Source organism: Colletotrichum acutatum (assembly GCF_030867785.1).
Source record: "Colletotrichum acutatum strain CBS 112980 chromosome Unknown BDZ83scaffold_34, whole genome shotgun sequence".
Lineage (NCBI taxonomy): Eukaryota > Fungi > Ascomycota > Sordariomycetes > Glomerellales > Glomerellaceae > Colletotrichum > Colletotrichum acutatum.
In genome coordinates, this window is record NW_026849028.1 from 123,355 (window position 1) to 145,301 (window position 21,947).

Below are 21,947 nucleotides of genomic sequence, written 5' to 3' on the forward strand. Positions count from 1 at the left end.
TCTTATTATCTACGGATAGTCCAATTACACCAAGAACAAACCCACTGCTGACAGGCTATAGGCTACAGGATACAGCAAAGTACCCCTGAACTTCTCGCCATGCACGACAGAAAGTCCCAGTTCCACCGTATCAACTCCCGCAGCCACATTCGACCGACATTGAGTGGCCGTATGGACCATCCAATCCGGGAGCTGACCGCCTTTCTCGGCCTTCTCATTTGTGGATGCTCTTTAGAGGACCCTGTCTTGGTCGGTCGAGTCCAAGTCTTGAAGAAGACCATAAGGCAAGATGAGGTCCAACATCACTCTCGCCAGAGTCGTAAACCTATTACCAAAGTAGCAAACACTACGGGACCTAATTCGACGGGGCTTGAACTCTCACCCAGCATGGGTCTTTGGAGAACCAACAGCAATGAAGATCATTCCCAGAAAATGATCAGGCTGATTACCATATTTGATGCCGTCCAACGGGGGGCTCCAGCGATTGACTAGTCATGTCCCGCTCATGGTTATCCATCATGCAACCATGAAGCGAGGCTCCTCACATGGGATGATCGGATGAATCCACCGCGTTTGTCAGACACAGGGCTAATCTCACCAGAAAAGGTTGACAGGCCCCTATACCCATGCCAGCCCGTAGGTTCTTGCCCGGCTTTCGCTTCTGACTACGAATACCTACGGTAGCATTTCGATGATGGGCCCCGCAAGCTCAGCGAACTGTGTTGGTGGTTGGCAAGCTTCATGCAAGTAGGTGCGATCCTAGGACAGAGCTTGTTAGTGGGAGAAGTGGTCCACGACCAAATGTCTTTTGCAAGGGGGAGCCCGGCCAACTGTAGGCTGTAGCTCTGCTCATTGCTTGGTCATCTGTCGGCCCCCGAAATCCTCTACTCAAATTGTGCCATGGAAGGCCAACTTGGCGGCCGAGGGGGACCATCTATCGATAGTACTTGATGCCGGAGTCGGTGCTACGTATACAAGATAGGTCAAGGCCATACAGATACTCCGTACGGATACTGTTCTGTGTTTCTGCAGCTCCGGCTGCGCAATGGACTCCCGCGGGGTGAACTCGCGTCCGGGCGAACTGCTACTCGCAGCATCAAGTTTCCCCTTCCAGTCGATATTGAAGATCAGCATCTGCACCGGTCAGGGCCCAGACGACAGAGTGGACGCGGTATCGACGGCGGACAGCCGGAGAGGCATATGGCCGGATGGGGTACAACTCGATAGCAGGTTGGCAAGTCGGGTTGGGCAAACAAGAGGCGGGCCCCATGTGGTTCTGCATGTCTCTGCGTAGCGTGGTGACCAGGTGGTTGAAGGTGTGCTTGGCACCTTGGTCCCCATGGCCTGCCATCCAGAGCCTGCCATGGCAAGCCACGATATGCATGCGTTGCCCGTTCAATCGCTCGACAGCTGCTCGCACCCATGTCGTCCATCTCGAAGCTGCCCCCCCTCTCGACGCGGAAGTGTCCACTCCTATTCTATTCTCGGGTGGGGTCCAACAGAAGAATGCGACCGCCTTTGGCGGCCCATTTCCATTGGAGCATGTAAGCGCAGGTCAAAGTCTCACGCACTCGACGTGAAGGCGGCCAGCCGGCCTGCCTTGTGCCCTAGCCTACGTTAGTGTGGAATGCAGAGCAGACACACACGCACACACTCACTCACTCACGGCTTGGGGACGATGGAGACACACATACATAGGTGTATCCAAATTTAGAACAATATTGATGTTGGCTACGTAGTGAACACCAGGCAGACCACTCAAAGGCCCGTTGGTTGGCGCAACAAGAGGATGGTCATGATGAAGGCGGCCACAATATAAGACTTTGGACCATCCATCACGAAGAGTTGGATTCTGGCCTCCTCTCGTTGTGATCTGTAGAAGTCAAGCAGAAGAAGAAGGAAAAGTGATCCAAGTGTTTGTTCAAGGTTTTTTCTCTCTCATTCATACAATTGTTTTTTGATACCCTCCGTCCACAATCTTCGGAAAACCCCAACCACTCGAATACCACCCGATAATCCAGTTCAAGGCAAGCCGGACTTGCTAAACAACCAGTCACTCATTCGACACCACCAAAACGAAACAAAATCCACAGTCGACCACTCTCGACATATCTGCAATTTTACAACTTGCAGCACGCCCATTGCTTACAGTTCATGAAACGAGATCGAATTTGCTGTTGCATTTTGAACGACAAGGAAGAAAGAAAATAATTCAATAATCTGATACGATTTGGAACCTTGGGTTTCTGGAAACTCGACAATCCATTCGACAAACAACCCGGTCTCCCATCTCAAATTGCGTTGACAGCGGGCGAGCGAACAGACGTTTCCTGACCACCGAGTCCCCCCTTCGTCGAGTTCCCCCCTCTCCAATATCGATCCCAGGTTGTCCCCGCCTTTTTTTCACTCTTGGCTTCCAGGAAAGAAAGAGAAGCGAGAGAGCACAGAGGAACGAAGACTGCTTCACCCAGCACACACAAATCAGAAGAAAAAGAGGAGAAGACCACAACGCGCGCACTCGCACTCTCACACCCCCCCCCCCGGACCCCTGCTCGTTCTTTCCCCGGTCCAGAGCACAGTGTCGGTCGCTTCCGTCTCTACACAGTGTAACGGTTCCTGCCACGCCCCTCCACTTGTCGACCCTGGTCCCTGATCATTCCCGGTCCACCGCACATTCACACACCCTTCACCACACCCCTCCCTCCCTCCTCTCTCTCTCATCCGCCCCAGCCAGCCAGCTCTAGCTCTGTCTTCGCTGCTCGGCTTGTCATTCACACGCAGGTACCTCTATCGCGAACAGAAGAAGGGTACAAATGGCATCTCTACCCCCCAACCACATTCGAGACGACTTCATGAGATCAACAGCTGCAGTCAACATGGCCGTCGCATCTTCTGCGAAGGCCAAGTCGGCCTGCAAAGCCAACACCAACAACAGCAACAATGCCAGCTCCAAGGCAAAGTCACAAATGCACCGCCGTTCAAGGACAGGTACGTTCATCCCAAGAATCCCCTTGCCTCTCTGCCATCTTTTCCCCAAATACCATCCCATTTACCATGGTATTAGCCATACTTGACTTACACCCACAATCCAATCTCACTTACACGCGAGCGACTTTCCCTTATTCACCCCAAATCATGCCTCCCTCGATGGCCAAAACTCATCCGAACACTTGAGACTAATTGGTTTTCCTACAGGATGCTACACCTGCAGATTACGCCGCAAGAAGTGCGACGAGGGCTCGCCAATGTGCTCCGCTTGCAAACATCTTGGTTTGACATGCGAATACAAGCGCCCAATGTGGTGGAGCAACAACGATGCCCGCCGCAAGCACAAGGACGACATCAAGATGATTATCAAGCGCAAGAAGCTCTCGGAAAAGGCGTCGCACACAATTCAGACTTCCATCGGCTCTCCTCCCGGCCTGTCGCACTCTCTGCCCACCTCTGCTACCTTCTCCGACCCTCTGGACCGCACTCGCTCCGCCTCCATCGACTCGCACTTCTCCCAGGCTTTCAACTTCAACAGCCCGCCAAATGTCGGTGCCGAGTATGCTGCCTACAACCCCCAGATGCACCCCGACTTCATGTTCAGTGGCTTCCCCTCGCCCTACGAGATTGATGTCAAGACTGAACGCCAGGTCTACATGAACGATGTGCCCACTCTGAGGGAATCGACAATTTCCACTTTCAGCACCTACCACACTCCACCACCTCCAGGAACCATCCTGCCTTCCTCCGTGCCCCTCGACGGCGAGTGGACCGAGCAGATCTACTCTGAGCGCAAGGAGTCCCTTAGCGAGGAGGCTCTCAACGTCAACTTCTTCGACTTCTCTCATGGCCCGGCCATGTCGAACCGCCAGGTCGCAGTTGAGCTTGACGAGAACGATCAGCGCCTGCTGGACCACTTTATCCAATTCGTCCTGCCCACCATCTTCCCCATTCTCGACTCCAACCAACATGGCTCAGTCGGCTCCGATCTAATCTTGCCGGCTCTGCAGAGCAACAAGGGTTACCTGCACTGCTGCCTTAGCATCGCCGCCCAGCACTACAAGGCGACCATGAACGTTCCCGGAGAGGAGATTGACCAGGACATTATGCGCCATCGGTACGCCACCATCTCGTCTCTTTGCGACGCTTTGAACAAGGACGAGAACCACCAGGAGATTCTCGAGGCTGCTTTGGGTCTCATCTTCTTCCAGTGTGTCGTTGGTCGCTTCGACGACGCACTGCCCGACATTCCTTGGCACCAGCACTTCCAAGCTGCCATCAGCTTGGTCCAGAAGCTTGACCTCCCTCGCCTGGTGTCGGACCCCAATGAGCAGATGACCCAAACCCCCTTCAACATGACTTTGACCTCCTGGATTGATATCCTCGGCGCCACCATGCAGGGACAAGCACCCACATTTGCCCACACCTACCGCGAGAAGCACCTGTCGAACAACCCCAGCCTGGGTCTTCGGGAGCTCATGGGATGCGATGACCGTGTCATGTACCTCATTTCTGAGATCGCCTGCCTCGAGGCTCTCAAGGGAAGCGGCATGGACGACATTACTCTTTGCCAGCACGTCCACGCACTCGGCGACCAGATCAACCTCACCGAGATTGGCGAGCCTGGTCCCAAGATGCCTTACAACAACAATGGAAGCCTTTCCCCTAAGCAGCTTTCCAAGAACATGACAGCCGCGTTCCGCCTTGCCGCACGCATCTATCTTTGCAGCTTGGTACCTGGCTTCAACCCCGCGCAGGCTTCCTGCGTCGGCTTGGTTGAGAAGCTTGCCAACGTTCTCCAGCTCATTCCCTCGGGACCTGGAGGCTTCGACCGCAGTCTCGTCTGGGTCTACCTCGTTGGCGGCTCTGTCAGCATGCCTGGCAGCTCTTTCCGCGCCCTCTTTGAGGACCGCGTCGCCCAGCTTGGCGACGTCTCTGACTGCGGCTCCTTCGGCCGCGTCTCCTCGCTGCTCAACGAAGTCTGGATGCAGACAGGCAACATCAAGAGTAGCGACAGCTGCGCCGGCAGCCCTGGTTCCACGCAAGGAGCTGAGGCGGTAGCATACATCCACTGGAGGGATGTCATGCAGATGAAGGGCTGGGACTTCTTGCTCATCTAGCATCCTGGCTGGTTCCGGGTTGTATAGGTATGTGCAATAGGCTCGCCTTCCATCTGCATGGTATGTATATCGCCTCCGCAGAGGTGATTCAGGCAATCGCTTATTCCCTTTCGCGCAACCGGGGCTGCTTGGCAGCCTGTCTTGCACTGCTGGACACTTTAGAATTTTCTCTTCTGATCTTTCCCATTTTGATACCACATTTTTCTACATTTACACCAACCTAATCAAAGGTTGCTTTGGGTTTACTAGAAGGACACGCCGCAAGGCACACGGAGCGGACATGAACGATGAGAGCGAAGACACTTGGATCACACTTTTTACTTTTCTTCTGACTGGACACTTTCACGGGTGAGGGTGCACGGGGCAGCTGGGCCTGGCTGCCAGGATGATGGATGATGATGATGGATGATGGGAAAGGGACCGCCTGGATGAGGCCCTGGAACATGCAATGGAAACATGAGATGCGACGAACGACTATCCTTCCTTTTTCAGATGGAACACACTTTCGTCTGGTATCTTGGTTTTTCTTTCCTCTCTTGGGTATACCATAGCATGAGCACGGGAAACGGGCTTCATCGGAGTTTATGTTTGGGACTTTGGGACTAGCATTTCGGTGCATCTGGACTGGATCGGATGGATCAAAGAGAAGGGCTCTGGGAGCTGTGATGGGCTAGCTTCCCAGTTGACTTCTTCACATGGTACTCATTCGGTAGCCTTTTAACTCTCTACGGAGCAGTAGGCAGAATCGAGCAGGATTATAGGAATCATGTAATACCAAAACATTATACCCACCAATTTAAAAGCACTACTTTCCAATCACACCTTTTTCTTCTTTTACTGGGCTTTGAGAAATATGAAGAATTCCCTCACAGGTGGTGCCCACCGGACGAGTCCGAGATTTGTCTGGGCCGGTCCATGCCAGGGGTGGGGGGTTGGAGCAACTCGGAAGAGTACACAGCAAGGTAAGGTAGGAAAGTTCTCCGGCTTACTACTGCGTACTTGCACGGGTGTGGCGATCACCACCACCTTCCCCCCTTGGAAGCACTTGGGCCGAAGCTTACGCGCAAATGGCACGATGGAGGGGAGGGTGCGTAAGACGGGAGTGACGGACGAGAGGAACTGAGTACTGGACGAATTGAACATGAGAGAGAGAGAAAGAAAGAAAGAGAACAGCGATGGGGAGGTTTTCCTTTGGTAAATCGGAAGTAGAGGAGGGGGTGAGGGGAGGTGAAGATGCAAGTTGCCGATCGAGGGTAGTACAAAGGGCACTGTAACGTGTGTTTGCCAAGGTAAGGCACCCTACAGTGGCTTCCCTTACAGTACAGTGTCTTCTTTGGAAGCCAATTGAAGCATGTCGCGGGAGGACGCGGATGTTCGGATGCGATGGACATGGTGTAGGTAATTGGCTCTGTGGGTGGTCATGAGGTAGCGCAGGTTCAAAGGTTTTCCCCAATGAGGCGGACAGAGAGCTTGTTCTCTCTCATAGTGGGCTATAATACTATTCAACGCACTATAGCACACTTTACTCGCTCGAGTGTACCGACGCGATAGCGCCATCTTTCCTCGGACCTTTCTCTTCTTCGTCAATGCAGGTTGTTCTTGCGATGCCGGAGGGGTTTGGTTGCTAGGTAGAAGAGGGGGTAGAGGTATGGTGGGAGGTTTGGAGGGGTAAAGAGGTCGCACGAGCTGGTAGGTGGTGTTTGTACGGTGCCCTGGGGCTTGTGTATCCATGTCGGGGTCCTTTCAAGTCTGGTGGTGTCGGTGTTGTTGGACGGGAGGTGAAGAGATGGTTTGCCGGTAAGGTAGCGGTGAAGGTTGGCTCGGCTCGGTGAGCTTTGGCCCGGTGTGCGGCGGGGTGTTTTACCAGGTACCTTAGCTTGGGAGTGCCCTGCAAGGTGTACGGTTCAAGGTGAGCTCACCTGACGTCCATCCTCAGTCTTTGTGGCTTGTCTTTGGCCGGGATTACGAATTGGGTAATCCCGTTTTTTTCCTTCCCCCACACCGAGATACTTTAGTTGGGTTCTGGTTGATCACGAAAGAAGAGGGAGGGAGGGAGGGTGAGGTAAGAGAAAGATCAGAGATCGTTGAGTGCACAATGTTTCATGGATTGGATTGGAGGTCCGACATCAGTGGTGAACAAGGTCGTTTATTCAGAGTGCTGACGATATGATGAATTTTGGAAGAAGGGTTGATTGGAGACTAGGTATGGGGGCTGGGGCATTGGGAATGTGGCCACCGAGTTTGCTGGTTCTGCAAGAAACCCGTCGCTGTGGGATAGAAGAGAGTCAAGTCACCTAGGAGTCCATGGCATCATTCTTTTGTGTGTGTTCATGTTCGCTACTTTACAATGCAAGGGGGGTGGGTGTGCGTTTGTAAAACCATACAGCTGGGGTGTTTTGAGGGCCACAGTATCGAGTTAACTGTGGTCTTGAGATTCTGTTCATACGGGCTTTGATATCAAGTCTCAATTGTTCAGATTGCACACCCCTCTGTCATCCATCTAAGGTATTGACGAAAGGGAGAGAGGGAGTTTTTGGGTTTGTGCGGGGACTTACATCTGGGCAAGGAAGGGAAAAAAGAGACAGGGAAGAAGATAGGTCTCAGATGACGGAAAGCGAGATTCACCCAAGCTTAAGCGCCAACCACTTGCATATCCCGAACCCGTACCCGTTCCCCACGATTTCCGGGGACCGTTCACCGCCGTTGTTGAGTCACAGAAGACACTCAAGATACGGAGTACGCACACACATTTCGTATATGTGTGTGAATCACCGTGAATTGGCGAAAATGGAGTGGTCCCCTTGGGGGTTGGTCGATTCTCGGCGCCGATATCGTCTTGAGGGGGAGGGGTGCGCAAGATTGGTACCAGTATTAATTAGCGTAGTACGAAAACAGGGAAATTCATACAAGTATCCACGTGACGATGGTGTCTGTGGTTTGCGATTTGCCCTTCTCCCTTGCATGGGGCTTAAAACCTTGAAGCTTGGACAAAAGTCGTTCCCTCATTCCGCTCTAATTTCTCTGTCTTTTCATTTGCCGGGGGCCCTGCAGCGGATGAGACCACGGGACCGGACGTGCGTGGAATTCTTCGAGAGAGGTTCTGAGCGAATCCTGTATCGTCACATGGATGGGGGTGTGTAGTGTAGGTGTTGCGAGGTTGGCGAACGACGTTGTCCCGCTAGAGGGGCGATAGTGGGAAGAAGACCAGCATGGGCAGAAACATGGCAATCATGGCAATCATGGCAAGGCATTTTTGCTGCTCGTAGATCATTTGATTGGAGTGGATGAGGGAGCATCGGGTCGGGATGGGGGACCGCCGTTGTGGTGGATCATCATGGGCTTTTTTGGCGAACCCTGGGACTTGTGGCCGACACGACTTACACGCTCACCGACGGCGACGGCGAAGATTGACGGGGGTTCTGACGATGGCATCATTTTCGGAAGTTGAGAACATCAAGTGTTCACAAGTACACCCCTCCCCCCTTGATGAGCTGAAGCGAGAAGGGCGACGACGACGGTGGTGATGTTGCCTGGTACTGTAGTGTCGGCCAAGGCCGATTTTGGCCCGTGGACGTGGTAATGGTCTCCGGACCCGGTTTCCTCCATTGCGAGATGGGAGGCACGGCTCTTGACTGGAGGTTTGTCGTCTGCCGGCTGCCGATCGGTCAAAAGGTGAGGCTTTCGCGAGGCGGTCCTGTGACCCGTCTTTTGAGGGAACGTGAGGGAGCCGATACATGGCCAGCAGAGCGACTGGCTTATGAGCCTATGAGGTGAAAAGATACGGGAATAGCGGCTTCAATGGCTTCGGTGGCTGCAGTGGCTGGAACGGATGGCGTACGTCACGTGTGGCTTGGACGGGCCCAGTGGCGGGCCATTGAAGGTTGTCGTTGGGGTTTTGAGCCTAATTCCTCGGTCAATGTCCATGCCATGTCTTGAACCCTTGTTTTCTTAGGTAGTGAGGCCAAGGGTTGAGTCTCAATCCCTACGCACCACGAGTCTTCCCTGGCGTTGGTTACCTTAGTTGCTTAGCACATAAGATACTGAACAGTGTCATGAATGGGATAAAGCGGTTAAAGGCGGACGCCCCAAAAGAGTACAAAGTACCTGGATCTTTGCTGAAAAGAGAATGGGGCCTTGAAGGGGAAGGACGGACGCTAAAAGCAATGGAGCGGCCCAGCGGCCCCTCTGTACCCACTTTTCAGCGTCCGCCACCCCGGGCGCCTTTGACGCAGGGGCCACCCCTAAAGTCGGGGCCGCAATCGCCAGGAACGAATCATAGGCGCGCGTTTCGGCTGCGCGGCTACATTCTGGCACTTTGGATGACTCCTTTAGGAAATTCTATTCTTTGACTGGCGACTCGCCAACCGCTCACAACCTCTCATTCTGCTTCAACCCTTCGACCCCTTCCTTCACCATGGACCCTTAACAACCAAGGGAAATAGAAAGTCCCCACCACCAAAGAGACACTCCAACGACAGCCTCTCGTTGTCGCTAGCCCAGCGACTACCCAGACCAGCACTGCCTCACGGCGAGACTCTCTGCCGCCCAACGTTGCCAATTATCTGCTATCGTCGCTACTCATTTGCTAATTATTGATATCCGCCAATGGTTTCCGAGCCTTTTTGGGGGTAGGGGGCCGCGAGGTCTGAATTTTGGCCGCTGATGCCCTATCACACTCTCCCATGATGGGAAAAGCTCGGGGTCCGTTGTCTTTCTCATCGACATGGTGACACTGGAGACGTCCAGAGTTCGCAGCACCATCGCTCCACCATTTTCACGCCCGCTGCGATCCAGTCGCGCTTGCAGAGCCCAAGGTAATCTCTGCAAAGCAGGAGCCCCCTCTCGTAAACCCTCGTAAGTCGCCGCGATGCCACTCTGGGGCTACTTGGTTGGCCACCGACCAGCCGGCCTTCTTAGGCGAGGTCGATCGGGTGGCATTGTTTCTTTGGGCACAGGCAAAGGCTCGTTCGTTTCGGAGCCGCGCAACAAGTTTGATAGTCGAACCTGAAAGAGCCCTTTACGTTTTTCTTCTTTTCTTACACTATCGCTAATGGAGTCCTCCGCCGAGTGGCAGTCGTAGGGGTCCGAAGACCTGGCCCCCATGCCGCCCTGCCACGAAATCGAGCCAGACCAAAAAAGATTGGGCTTGGATGACTTTTGGCTCAGTATGGGGTGGGAACGACATCGTCATCTCATTCTTCGGGTCATCGCCCGATTCTTCTCTTTGCTCACCTTTTCATTCTTGTTGTTTTCTGCATCTTTCCTCCTGCGGTCATCTTTGCTCGATCAGACTGCTTCTTGGTTCCTTTTGTGAAGCCTCTTGCCACCTGATGAACAACACAGTATTCACTCCTTGTCTTACACCCTTTCATCTGTGAATAGCGACAATCCCATTGTACCTGCTTGTCCCTTTCAACTCGAAACTTCTTCAACCTACGACTTACTTCTACGCCTTTGTGTCCCGTTTCTCCCCCCCAGCAAAGGTCTCGGGGCCTCGTCCCTCTCCTTCTGTGGTCATGAACCATTGACACAAACCGCCACTTTGACTCCCGACTTACACATCTTTTGATACGCACCTCTGACTCTGCGGTAAGAGCTCAGTCTTCACCGCCGGCCCTGCAACACCATCAAGCAACGTCCCGGCTGAAAGAAGCCCAGCTACTACACTATCATAAACACAACACATACTCTGAACTCGGAACATGTCTAGATTACGAAATTGCACACGAGCCGCGGTGCTCTCCATCCTCATTGCCTCCGCTCATGCCGCCTCTATCCCCTCCGTCTTTGGGCGACAAGACAACACATGCGCCGCCTCGGGCTTTACCTCCTGCGGCAACGGCCTCCCGGGAAACTTCTGCTGTGGTATGGGCAAGAAATGCATCACTCTAGCCGGGAACACCACCGTTCTCTGCTGTCCCGAAGGCGAGAGCTGCGACAGAATCTCGCCCATCACATGTAACATCAACCTCCAAGATCCCGTGGCACACCCCGATGCCTCCATCAAGACCACTGTCCTCAACGGCAAACTCGCAACCTGCGGCGACAGCTGCTGCCCATTTGGATACAGCTGCAATAGCCTGTCGCAGTGCACGAAAGATTCGGACCAGACCAAAGCACCAGAGGAAGCGTCTACCCCTGTTCCAAAGCCGACGTCGACAGCCACCGCCGTCCCGAGCGTGATTCCGACGACCATCGCCGCCAGCACGACGCCCGCGGGTGATAACAACAATAACACTAACGACAACGGCGACAGCGACAACAAAAACGGCACCTTCCCCACCGCCATCGTCATCGGCTCCCTCGTAGGCCTCCTCGTAGGCGTAGGTCTCGGCGTCGCCCTCCTCCTCTTCTGCGCCCGCCGTCGTCGCCGCGGACCCCCTCCACTAAGCGAGAAGGAACGCGGCGGTAGCGGTGGCCCTCGTCCGTCGACATCGACCTCGTCTTTTGGAAACATCATCTCGGAACCCATCCCCATCACGGATCACGCCACCGTGCGGACGGACTTTATCCTAAAGACCCCATCCACGACGCACTCCCGCTCGCGAAGCGACTCCGGCTTCGTCACCTCGCCCGCGGGGTCCACCCCCAACAAGGGCCACAACCGCCTCTCCTCGACGGCGACGACGCTGGCGCACCATCCCATCGGTCTCGCGCGCAGCGACTCGGCCCCGCGCACGCCGCCCGGGAGGGGAGCAGGCACCGGAGCCGTCGCTCCCATCAGGGGCATGCGTCCCAACTCCGGGTCCAGACGTCTCCAGCCGCCCAACGTGCCAAACCCGCTCGCCCCGCCGAAGCCGGGGTACATCAACAATAGCAACAATCAATCCCACCTCCAGCGCGAGCCGAGCAGCGAGAGCATCAGCGTGTTCGCGGACCCGCGGACAGTGGGCGGGCGGCCTGGGGTGAAGAGGAACACGACGTTCACGGAGATGATGGAGGAGGCGGAGCTTGGTGACGTGCGGAGGGGGAAGCCCTACGTGCCGTATACGCCGCAGATGCCGTCGCAGGGTGGTCGATGATCGATTTGCCTCAAGGGGGCTGAGGGGGCGATGGATGTTGAGTTTGTCTTTCTTGATGATATTGAAGTTTTTGTAATGTCGGCAATACTTGCTCCTTCGCTTCTTCTTCCTTTGTTTCCTTCTTCACCCTCTTTTCATATTTTTAAGAGAAACATATAACATGCTGGACATGGAGACGGGGATTTGGGGAAGAGTGTGAGCCTAGTAGACATTCGCTTAGAAGACTTGGGCAGATTGTACCTCGCGGCAGTGGCAAAAGGGGCGTTTCGTGTTTTTCTTTGTTTCTGGATAGGATTATATACCCACGGTCGCTTTACTTGTTTTTGGTTGTTGGTGTAGGTTGAGATACATAGTCTGACTAGTTGAAGCCTTAGTGACGCTTGAGTAGGGAGAGGATATATACATACGTATTTTGTTCATACGCATGTATATGAAAAAGCTCATCTGTGACAAGACTTCCTTGAGAAATGATATGCTCTGTGATTTGGCCCATGTTGAAAGAGATGCGTGTAGATGCTAGCTTTAGATAGTCCCGGTAATGGTCTCGAGAGCATAACAAGATGTCGGTCATGAACCTCAACAGGGGCGGCCTGTTCCCGGCACCTGACAGACGAAAGCGACACAGGAGCTCTGTGAAACTACTTACTATAATGGCAAAGTCTTAGTAACGCAAAGTCGCCAAGCGCCGCTTCACTTCTACCAAAAGCCCGCACCGTACCTTTCTCGATAAAAACCACCCTCATCACGAAACAAACGACGACCACCAAGACCGAATCTACACATCTCGTGATACATCCCCAACCTCACTTCGAGCCCTCCCAAAAACAATTGAACCAACCAGCAAATCAATAAGGACAGAATGATCAGTAGGGAAAAAAAAAAGGCCTAAAAGTTCGGACACAGTCGCACGACACCCGGGGATGAACCCGCGATGCCGGCAATCGATGGAGGATCTGCAATCCTATGAAAACCCCACCCCCACCCCAGGGGAATTTTCTATCAGGTATTTAACCGCTCGACTACAGAGGCCCAGAGCGTCCCCTGGGGTTCGAGGGTATACAGAAAATTCTGAGTGATAAAGGGTCGTAGGGGTGGGCAGTGTGGGCGGTCAGGGTGTAAGAGGTGTAGCTTGTGACCTTGGGGGATGAGTTGGGATGAAAGGGTGTTGTTGAGTGTGAGGCTTGGAGGGCTATGTGTCCCGAAGGCTACCGTGGGAATGAGTGAAAGGGGTGTCATAGGAGGAGACTAGTCGTAGAGGCGAGTAAATGGTCAAACTCTTGGAACATGATGACCTCTTGCGTCCACGGTCTCACGCCGTAGAGTCAAATATTGGTCATTAGTGACAAGAACAAGAGACTGCGAATTTTTTTGGTATTTCCTACATCATGACCTGAGTGAAGATGGTCGTGAAAATAAGAACCTCGAAACCTAGTTTGTGTTGATTCACACGCTTTACAGTGTCGTAACAGATTTTCCAACTTCCTTTTGAGAGATATACCGAGTCCACGATTATCATGAACCTAAAGAATGTCCAGGTAGAACCCCCATGGCATTTACCATGAGGAACGACCACCAACTTGCCTTTTGTGTATGCAGATGGAGTGGTGAGTCCCAACATACGGACCTGCCTCCGTCTCGTTCAAGGTGCCTAGTGTTTGATTATGACTAGAGTCAGGGGATTCGCGAGAATGCATACGAATAGACGGAATGGGGTAACCCGGGGATAATCAAAGATCTAAGCTCGTCTTATCTGATTGACATCCGGGCCCCCTCTTCTTCCACACGGAACTTGCAGTTCTTTACAGAGTAGTGACACGATCTTTGATTGCGGACAAGATGAGAAGTCTAAGTAAGGTGGTACAGGAATAGTACATTGTTATTCTGCAACACAATCCCCCCATCTTTAGTATATGCAGCGGTTTTCTATTCTTACAGCTTCCTCTTTGCCTTTTTGATAATTCCTACATGTAATCCTCCAGCCCGCCCCTCCTCTGCTACTATCCACACAAAGACTTGCAGTGCTGAGGTTGGGACATCTCGCAGGGTTCTCACCCCTTTCTCCGCATCTGCTCCAATTCTCTTTCGCCAGGTTTGGTTCAGGCTCTGTTGTGGGTGATTGGTACTCGCGTAGCCAATCGTTTCCTAACCCAACCAGGCCTGATTCCGCCAAACTCTTAGAGACCCCCACACAAGTCATCATTTGCCCCCTTCTTTTTCTTCGTTTACCGCATGAACTGTGGCCGAGAAGGAATGTCCGCCGCGAGGTTGACAGCCTCCCAGTCAATAACCTCCCACCACGCCTCAGCAAACGCCTTCTTACCGCCGCGGCCGCCGACGCCGAGCCCGTAGTCGCGGATCCACGTGTGCTCCCACGTGTTGAGGCACAAAAGCGGCACGGCGTCCAGCGCGCCAGGCGGCTTCGTTCCGGGTCTCTGGGCGGCGGCGCTGCGCTGGAAGTACTTGTTGGCGGAGCCGCCCAGGCCGACGGTGTTCATGTCGGTGCTCTGGAGGCGCCAGTGGGCGCCCGGGTAGGGGGAACCGGCCAGGTAGGTGGTGAGGATGCGGTAGTCTTGGTGGCCTGCCTTGACGAGCCAGACGAAGCCCGGGCCGAACATGGAGGAGGCGGTGAGGATCATTTCGCGGCGGAGTGTGTCGATGGAGGAGAAGGAGTGGGAGAGCTCGGCAGCGAGGGACTCGGGCATGGGTTTTGGGTTCGGGGTGATGTTCTTGAAGAAGAAGTGGGTGTTGTGCGCCATGGAGGCGTTGTTGAAGACGGGGGCTTGGGAGGGGTCCTGGGCTGAGGCGAGGAGGATTTGCTTGACATCGCGCTGTTCGAGGTCGGTGCCTATTTTTGTTGTGAGTTAGCATTAGTTATCTCTGGCTGATACTTTATATCATATTATATGCAATTGAACAGTTCGGAATTGTCATGCGACAGGAGCTTGGATCGCCAAGTCAGGAGAAGCTGAACAGCGTAGACTGACCTGCAATCAAGGCATTGAGCTTGTCAAGGACAAGCGTCATGTACTGGTTCCACGCCATGTCGTAGCCGTCGGCCGACAGCAGGCCCGGAACGCCGTCCTTGAAGTCGTGGGAGAGCTGGGGGACGTAGTGTATCGAGCGCTGCTGAAGAGGTCTGGCCGGTGCTGCTCTGGCGGCGGCGGCGATGCCCGCGCCGATGCGCGGTAACCTTAGTCGTGAGAACATTGTTGTGGTATGTGTATAATGGAGTCCTCTTTCGACGTTCGCCGGTGGAGTTGGGAGAGAAAGTCGGTACGGGGGGCGTGATAGGGAGGCTTCGCCGACGAAAGGGAAAGCTGTAGGCCGGGAGCTTCGACGATGGTGAACTTTTTTTGGGACGGCTGTTCCCGCGTGTCCAATTGGCGCGTTCATTTGTGGCCTTATGATTGAGGCGCGAAGACGTTCCGAACTTTTGTGGGGTCATTTTCGGGGTGGGTCCACGGGTCGGAGGGAGCATTTGGTGATGGCTTCAGCTTACAAGATGAAATTTGCATCTTGCATCGCAAGACGACTCATGAGAACCATCTTTCAAGAAAGTGAGGAAGACAGACAACACAGTGGTGGTTTTCCTCGCGACTGATCAAACTGGGGTATTTTCCGTCTGCGCTTGCCCAGTCTCCTCGGATGGTTCGGTTCTAAGCCGTGAATGCACCAACATCAACTACAACCCCGTCTTCAATCAACATCGACACTCGTCATCCCGCCCCTCCTTACAACTTCGTAGTATCATTCTCTTCACGGCCAAGATTCGAAAAGGGCGACAGGAGACGTAGCCGCCGACCTCAGCGCCTACAGCATAAATCCGGTTCCCGCCCACATCGCCTGCCTAACCGCCCGCGCGCCCGCTCGTCTTACACACACCCACCCACCCCCAAGAACTGACTGGGCGCTTACACAGTATTGAGAACCACCGATGAGCAAACATCGTCGCTGATCTTTCTTGCGCGTTCTGCGTGAAGGGGGCGCTGCAAACTTGCACGTAAGGTATCTTCTCTCATCAACCTTCACCGACAAACAATTATCACTTCACTGGCGAGTGCTCCCAATGGACCGGAATTAAAAAAAACCAGCGAATCACCTGATCTGCTCCCAGCAACAAGAAGGAACCCATGTCAACAATCTTCATCAAAAGTGCATCATGAACTTGGGTGCCGTAATTAGATACAGCCCACACCGGAGTTTCCCCCATTCGTTCATCGCGAAGAATGTCGGAGATCAGACGATCTGGACTGCCTACCTATACCTAGCAGGGGCGGTATGGTTGGACAGCCATCGGCTCATTTCGAACCCCCCTTCCCCCATCTCAAACCGAGGTATGCTGGAAGGTTCACAACAGTTGGGACCGGTCAAATAGACGAATACCTTGAGGCGACTACTTTTACTCCTTCAACTTATGGACCTATGGCTTTACGATCAACTCAGAGGCGCCCATTCTTGTTCCTATTCAAGCTCCTTCTTCCTCAAGTTTTTACTCGATTACCAAGTCCCACGTTGGCACTTTGCCGGGCAAACATCGTCTTCCCCTACTTGTACTCAACTACCAGCAGCACCGGGATTCACTCATCAGACCACGGGAATTGTTGAGCGCTTCTTTGCTATATGCCATCCTGTTCCCCGATGTTGGCAACTATTCCTTCACCAACGATTCTTGCATTCATTTAATAGCAGTCTTTACGAGATATTTGTCTTGATTCTCAGTATTCAAAGGTATGGCCATGAATGAACGCCCCGGTACATGCAACCCAATCCAATCCTATGCCGAATGACAGCCTGATACCGCGGAAATCCCCACGGAGCACCACCGAGGAGGAGAAACGTCATATACAAGAAAAAGCCGCCAGCCTCGAAACTTCAAACTTCGTCGTCTTCAATCATGCCAAGGACATCCAGCTCCGTCTTCACCAATCGCTCAAACTCATCCCTGTCGATACCGGACGAACGAGCCAGCAGGAAGAGACTGCGAATGCTCCTCGACACATGCTGCTTCACGCCGAACTCGTTCTGGTCCTGCTTGCCCACGCTCTCCTCGAGCTTCTCGACCAAGCGGCTGCTGTTGCTGCTAGCGCTCGAAGCCGGGCGCGGGTGAAGGAGCACAGCAGCCCTGTCCTCGTCAATCTGGCTGTGAATTGAGGGCGACCGCGGGGGTTCAGCCAGCGTCCAGGAGCCATTTGTTTCATTCAGACCCTGATCCGAATTATGCTGGCCTACGACAGCGCCGAGTCCTAGAGGAGGGGCCGTCTCGAAGCCCTCAACTTCTTCGTCGGGGTCGTGAGCGTCCATTGCCGGTTGTACTGAATCATATTGCGCATAGTACGCATCCTCTGCCGAGTCGGTTCGGAACTGGCCCAGCTGCGACGCCTGTGGTACGTGCGGCGCGGGGGAACGCTTGACGGCGGCGGGGGACTCATTTGCTGGCGTGCGGGCAGGAGTTGCGTCGTATCTGTCCCAGTAGCCATCGTCCTCGTCGTCATCCGCCTCGACAGCGTCGTTGTACGCTGAGCTGGCTGGTGCCTTTGACGTCGTCGTCGCCTTTGACTTCTCGTCTGCATAAGCCTTTTCGGCCTCGGCGATGGTCGAATAGCCGCCAAAAGTTCCAAAGGGTGCCGCCTTGTCGGTGACGCTAACCTCGCCGATCCTCCAGCCGTCGCCACCGCCATCCTTGTCGCCGACGCAGTAGATTAGTTGGAAGGTCAACTCGAGCTCCTCGAGAGCAACAAAGGCCTGCAGGGTCTCGAGATCGAGCCGCCTGTACCTCGTCTTCGCGTCGTATTCCCAGTCTACCTCGACCTCGCCAGATACGGGATGAGGCTCTAGCCTGCCGCTCTGAACAATCTCTGCCAGGCGCGCCGCCTTGTCGGTGTCATATGCGAGGAGACGGAGCCATGGCTCGGTGCTGGCCTCTGAAAGGAGTTGGACTCTTTGCCTCAGGATAGGGCTGAGAAGAGGCAAGACGCCGATGGCGGGCTGTTTAGAGATGCTTGCTGGCACGAGAGCAGGCAGTAATGGAGCCAAAAGGCCGCCGATGTTGGGCATCGGTGTGGTGGTTGAAGTCATGTTTGTGGTTGTGATACAGGTAAGGGTATGCTTTCAGAGATATCGCTCCCTCGCGGCCACTCCTTGCCGGGCGGGGGATGTAAGATGTTTGAGGAGGCGAGATGCTACTGGTCTACTCTGAGCGGCTGTGGTGGTTGGTAGTGTGTATGTGTTGGCGGCGGCACTCGTGACGGTAGGTATCACATGCGGCAGCGCGGCTGAGTATATTGGTGCTCAGTTCAGCCTGCCTTGGAAATCTCTGCCTCTTGCAGTTGGGTCTGGGCAGAGGGGTAAGTAAGTAAGTGTTGTAAGATGTGATGTATGAGAGTATACACGGTAGAGAGGGGATCGCAGAGAAGAAAAGGAGGAAAAGTCGCGACTATTATGAGAAGCAGGTGTGAGAGGCGAGAGCGAGACGACAAAGTCAAAGGTATGGTCTCCGTCGAGTTACGCAGAGTCGGCGGCCCCACGCTCGATGGCTCCGTGGCTCCCCCTTCTCCCGTCCCAGATCCCAAGGAGCCAAGGGCCAACAGGTCCAGATCCACCTGGAAAAGGCTGGTGTCGACCTTCCCGGGTGACGGATACTGCGTAAGTTAGTGAGTTCGGTCGGGGGGCTGACCCCACAGTTGAGGGGAGGCAAGGGCGGGCAAGTCGCCAAGGCAGGCGGTTCTGGCCAATGCGGAGGCACATTGAAGCAGGTCAAAGGCAGCTGCGACTCCGCCCTGAGCAGTCGTTTCGGACGGAGGGAAGTTGACCACTGACGGTCGACCCAATGCGACATGACTACTTCCCTGCGCAGTACCTCTCTCCGAACTTTCCTCCACTGGCTACTTGCCCAGGTGTCCTTGACAAAAGGCGAGCTGACCAATGACATGCTGCTGAGGTCTCTTGCACGTGTCAAGACTCTTCGCTGCTCATGGTACCAATACCAATTTGCAGACAATGGGATTTCCGGCTCCAACTTCCGTGTGTCCTTGCCTTCTCATCCACGTCTCGTCTCATTTCGGCGTGGCTTGTTTGGGGCTGCTAGTCTCACGGTTGTTTTTTCTCTTGCGTTGCGTTCCGTCTCTCGTTGCCGGCCCTGTCTCTGTTTCTCTCTCCTCCCAAAATATCCGTACGTGGTGGGAAAATACCCGGTATCGGTACCATGCTTCTCGTTTCTCGCGGCTTTCCCGGCGCCTCGAAACAGGAGTTGCCGAGCATTGACGAGACAAAGACATTTGTCAGGACTGCTTTCCCACATGGCATTCGCTCAGCGACCACATTGCCATGTCTTTTCTAGACTTCTTTCCTCAAATGTCTCTGTTATCACCATCACTAGGTGAGGCGTACAATGGTGACATATGCAGCACAGGCCCCTGATTGAGGCGCTCTTCCTGTAATTTCTTCTTCTCTTGCTCTGCCTCATCGTGTCCTCTGTAATCATCAAAGTGTTATCAATATAGGTCACGAGGGTTCACCTACCATCGTCACAAGACAGCGAGTCTGAGAACTCGAGATATGTCACCACATTCCTTCTCCCGCAGGCAAGTCTCGCAGCGAGTCCCGTGAGATAGCCAAGCCCCCCTCTCGTCTCTTCTTTTCTTCTTCACTTTTTTCTGATCGTACGTATGTCATGTTGAAATTGAACTTGCATTTGCATATTGCATCTGTCCGTGGTCTTCCATCGCCGCTCGCTCTTCAAGACTCTCGCCCGCTATGTTTCCGTCCGCACGGGTGAAGGGGACCAGACCCTGCGTGGCTATGCTGGCACGGCTGGCTAAGCTGCTTATGGTGACTTTTCATCCATCTAACAAAGACTCAATGCGAGGAAGGTGCCCCTGCTGCAGCCCGCAGCTTGCAGTCACGCCCACAGTGGAGCCAGGCCGCAGTAAACATCCCCCGAGCTGCAGTGGCCAAATGGGAGCATCGAGAAGGTCCCGTGCTTGACAGCCCGCTATCGTCGAAATTGCGTCACACTGCTTGGGGTCTCCCAGCACAGAATTCGGGGTCGGTTCCATTCAGGCAAGGTAAGGAAGCTGGGGGTGTTTGCACACGATAAGGCCAAGCAAACTTACCTGCCCGGACCTCAACTTACACTAGTACTCGGAGCTACTCATCTTACGTACAAACAAAAAAAATTCCACACACGACCAATATCAACGGAAATTCCAGAATAACAGCGACATCTAGCGAACAGACGTTAGAAGATTGTTCAGTTTCCTCACAATCCCGAGGGGGAAAAATTCCTCAAACACGCTCACCATCAATTGAGACTCCTCAGCCTCATTGCGGAAGCCTCAATTCCTGCTGTTTTAGCTTCCCGTCATCGCCACACAGAGAAACGAATCACGACGGACACCTCGCCGTGCCATCTCGGATCGCGCCGCTTGGACGGACACCCACAGACGACACCAACCATCTGACCTTGATAAACCTCGCACACCCGGGCCCGAAGCTCACTCGTCCATCACCGAAAGTCAGAGGCAAGCGAGCAGCCGTCTGTCCGCTTTGCTTCTCTCTCTCTGTCATCCATTCCACTGCATTTTAGAGTTTCTGCGCCAGGTCCCACGAGGACACTACCGGATGCATGTCGCCCAGCGGCGAACGCCTCAAGGATGAGGTAAGGCTAGACCTAGACCTTCTCACGCCTAACGTGACGGCCTCTCCGACCTGTCAACAACCCAAAGTCACGTCACGATGCTGACACACTGTTCGCGCCCAGGGCTCCCGTCTGCAGGTTGTAACGGCCGGCGCCACCGCCGGCTTGTTTGCTCGGTAAGACAAAACCCAACGGTTGAGGCTTAGTGATTCACGCTGACCATTGCCGCCTTTTTCGCGATAGCTTTGTCATTGCCCCCCTCGATGTCGTCAAGATCCGCCTGCAGCTGCAGACGCACTCGCTCTCCGACCCTCTGTCGATCCGATCAGCCAGGGGCGGGCCCGTGTACAAGGGCACCCTGAACACCATGAGGCACATCATCGCCAACGAGGGCATCACTGGCTTATGGAAGGGCAATGTCCCCGCTGAGATGATGTACGTGTGCTACTCGGCCGTCCAGTTCACGACGTATCGCACCACAGCGCAGTTCCTCAAGACCGCCTTCGACAATCGCCTACCGAACGCCGCCGAGTCCTTCATCGCCGGAGCCGCTGCCGGCGCGGCCGCCACGACCGCTACATACCCCCTCGACCTCCTACGAACCCGATTCGCGGCGCAGGGCAACGACCGGGTGTACACGAGCCTCCGGCGCGCGGTGGCGGATATCTACCGAGATGAGGGCCCGCGCGGCTTCTTCCGCGGCCTCGGACCCGGCGTGGCGCAGATCGTCCCGTACATGGGCATCTTCTTCGCTCTGTACGAGGGCCTGCGGCTGCCGCTGGGCGATCTGCACCTGCCGTGGGGCGGCGGCGACGCCACGGCCGGCGTCGTGGCCAGCGTGCTGTCTAAGACGGCCGTCTTCCCGCTCGACCTGGTGCGGAAGCGCATTCAGGTCCAGGGGCCGACGAGGGCACGGTACGTGCATAAGAATATCCCCGAGTACCCTGGTGCGGTGCGCGCCATGCGCATCATTTTCGCGAAAGAGGGTGTTCGCGGGCTGTATCGGGGTCTCATGGTGAGTCTTATCAAGGCTGCGCCGGGGAGCGCGATCACAGTTTGGACGTACGAGAGGGTTTTGAGGGCGTTGCAGAGACTTGATGGTTCCGATGACCAGCGGTTTTGAGCTTTTCTACACGGACGAGAGAGAGAGTAAAGGAGACACCAAAAGTTGCGCGTGGGCAA

General features: G+C 54.4%; 6 protein-coding genes across 6 annotated transcripts; 4 read left to right on the forward strand and 2 right to left on the reverse strand.

Annotated features, from left to right (window-relative positions):
• The first annotated feature begins 15 nt into the window (after positions 1-15).
• BDZ83DRAFT_266725 (uncharacterized protein) lies at positions 16-690 on the forward strand. Its single transcript, XM_060502027.1, has one exon. The coding sequence runs from the start codon at positions 100-102 to the stop codon at positions 490-492; it is 393 nt and encodes a 130-aa protein (XP_060366252.1). The 5' UTR covers positions 16-99; the 3' UTR covers positions 493-690.
• Positions 691-2,876: 2,186 nt separating this feature from the next.
• Positions 2,877-5,108, forward strand: BDZ83DRAFT_751031 (fungal-specific transcription factor domain-containing protein; the record flags this gene model as incomplete). Its single annotated transcript, XM_060513997.1, has 2 exons — positions 2,877-2,988; positions 3,196-5,108. The coding sequence occupies 2 exons, from the start codon at positions 2,877-2,879 to the stop codon at positions 5,106-5,108; spliced, it is 2,025 nt and encodes a 674-aa protein (XP_060366253.1).
• Positions 5,109-10,648: 5,540 nt separating this feature from the next.
• BDZ83DRAFT_266754 (uncharacterized protein) lies at positions 10,649-12,277 on the forward strand. The gene has a single exon (XM_060502028.1). The coding sequence runs from the start codon at positions 10,811-10,813 to the stop codon at positions 12,128-12,130; it is 1,320 nt and encodes a 439-aa protein (XP_060366254.1). The 5' UTR covers positions 10,649-10,810; the 3' UTR covers positions 12,131-12,277.
• Positions 12,278-13,929: 1,652 nt separating this feature from the next.
• Positions 13,930-15,661, reverse strand: BDZ83DRAFT_616722 (Manganese/iron superoxide dismutase). The gene is made up of 2 exons (XM_060507991.1): positions 15,115-15,661; positions 13,930-14,975 (listed from the first exon to the last, which is right to left on the reverse strand). The coding sequence occupies exons 1-2, from the start codon at positions 15,521-15,523 to the stop codon at positions 14,353-14,355; spliced, it is 1,032 nt and encodes a 343-aa protein (XP_060366255.1). The 5' UTR covers positions 15,524-15,661; the 3' UTR covers positions 13,930-14,352.
• Positions 15,662-17,002: 1,341 nt separating this feature from the next.
• BDZ83DRAFT_575019 (uncharacterized protein) lies at positions 17,003-18,205 on the reverse strand (the record flags this gene model as incomplete). The annotated part of the gene is made up of 1 exon (XM_060504766.1): positions 17,003-18,205. One exon carries the CDS (start codon positions 18,203-18,205, stop codon positions 17,003-17,005), a length of 1,203 nt encoding a protein of 400 aa, XP_060366256.1.
• Positions 18,206-20,753: 2,548 nt separating this feature from the next.
• On the forward strand, positions 20,754-21,888 carry BDZ83DRAFT_574902 (mitochondrial carrier domain-containing protein; the record flags this gene model as incomplete). Its single annotated transcript, XM_060504751.1, has 3 exons — positions 20,754-20,786; positions 20,889-20,941; positions 21,009-21,888. The coding sequence occupies 3 exons, from the start codon at positions 20,754-20,756 to the stop codon at positions 21,886-21,888; spliced, it is 966 nt and encodes a 321-aa protein (XP_060366257.1).
• Positions 21,889-21,947: the final 59 nt, after the last annotated feature.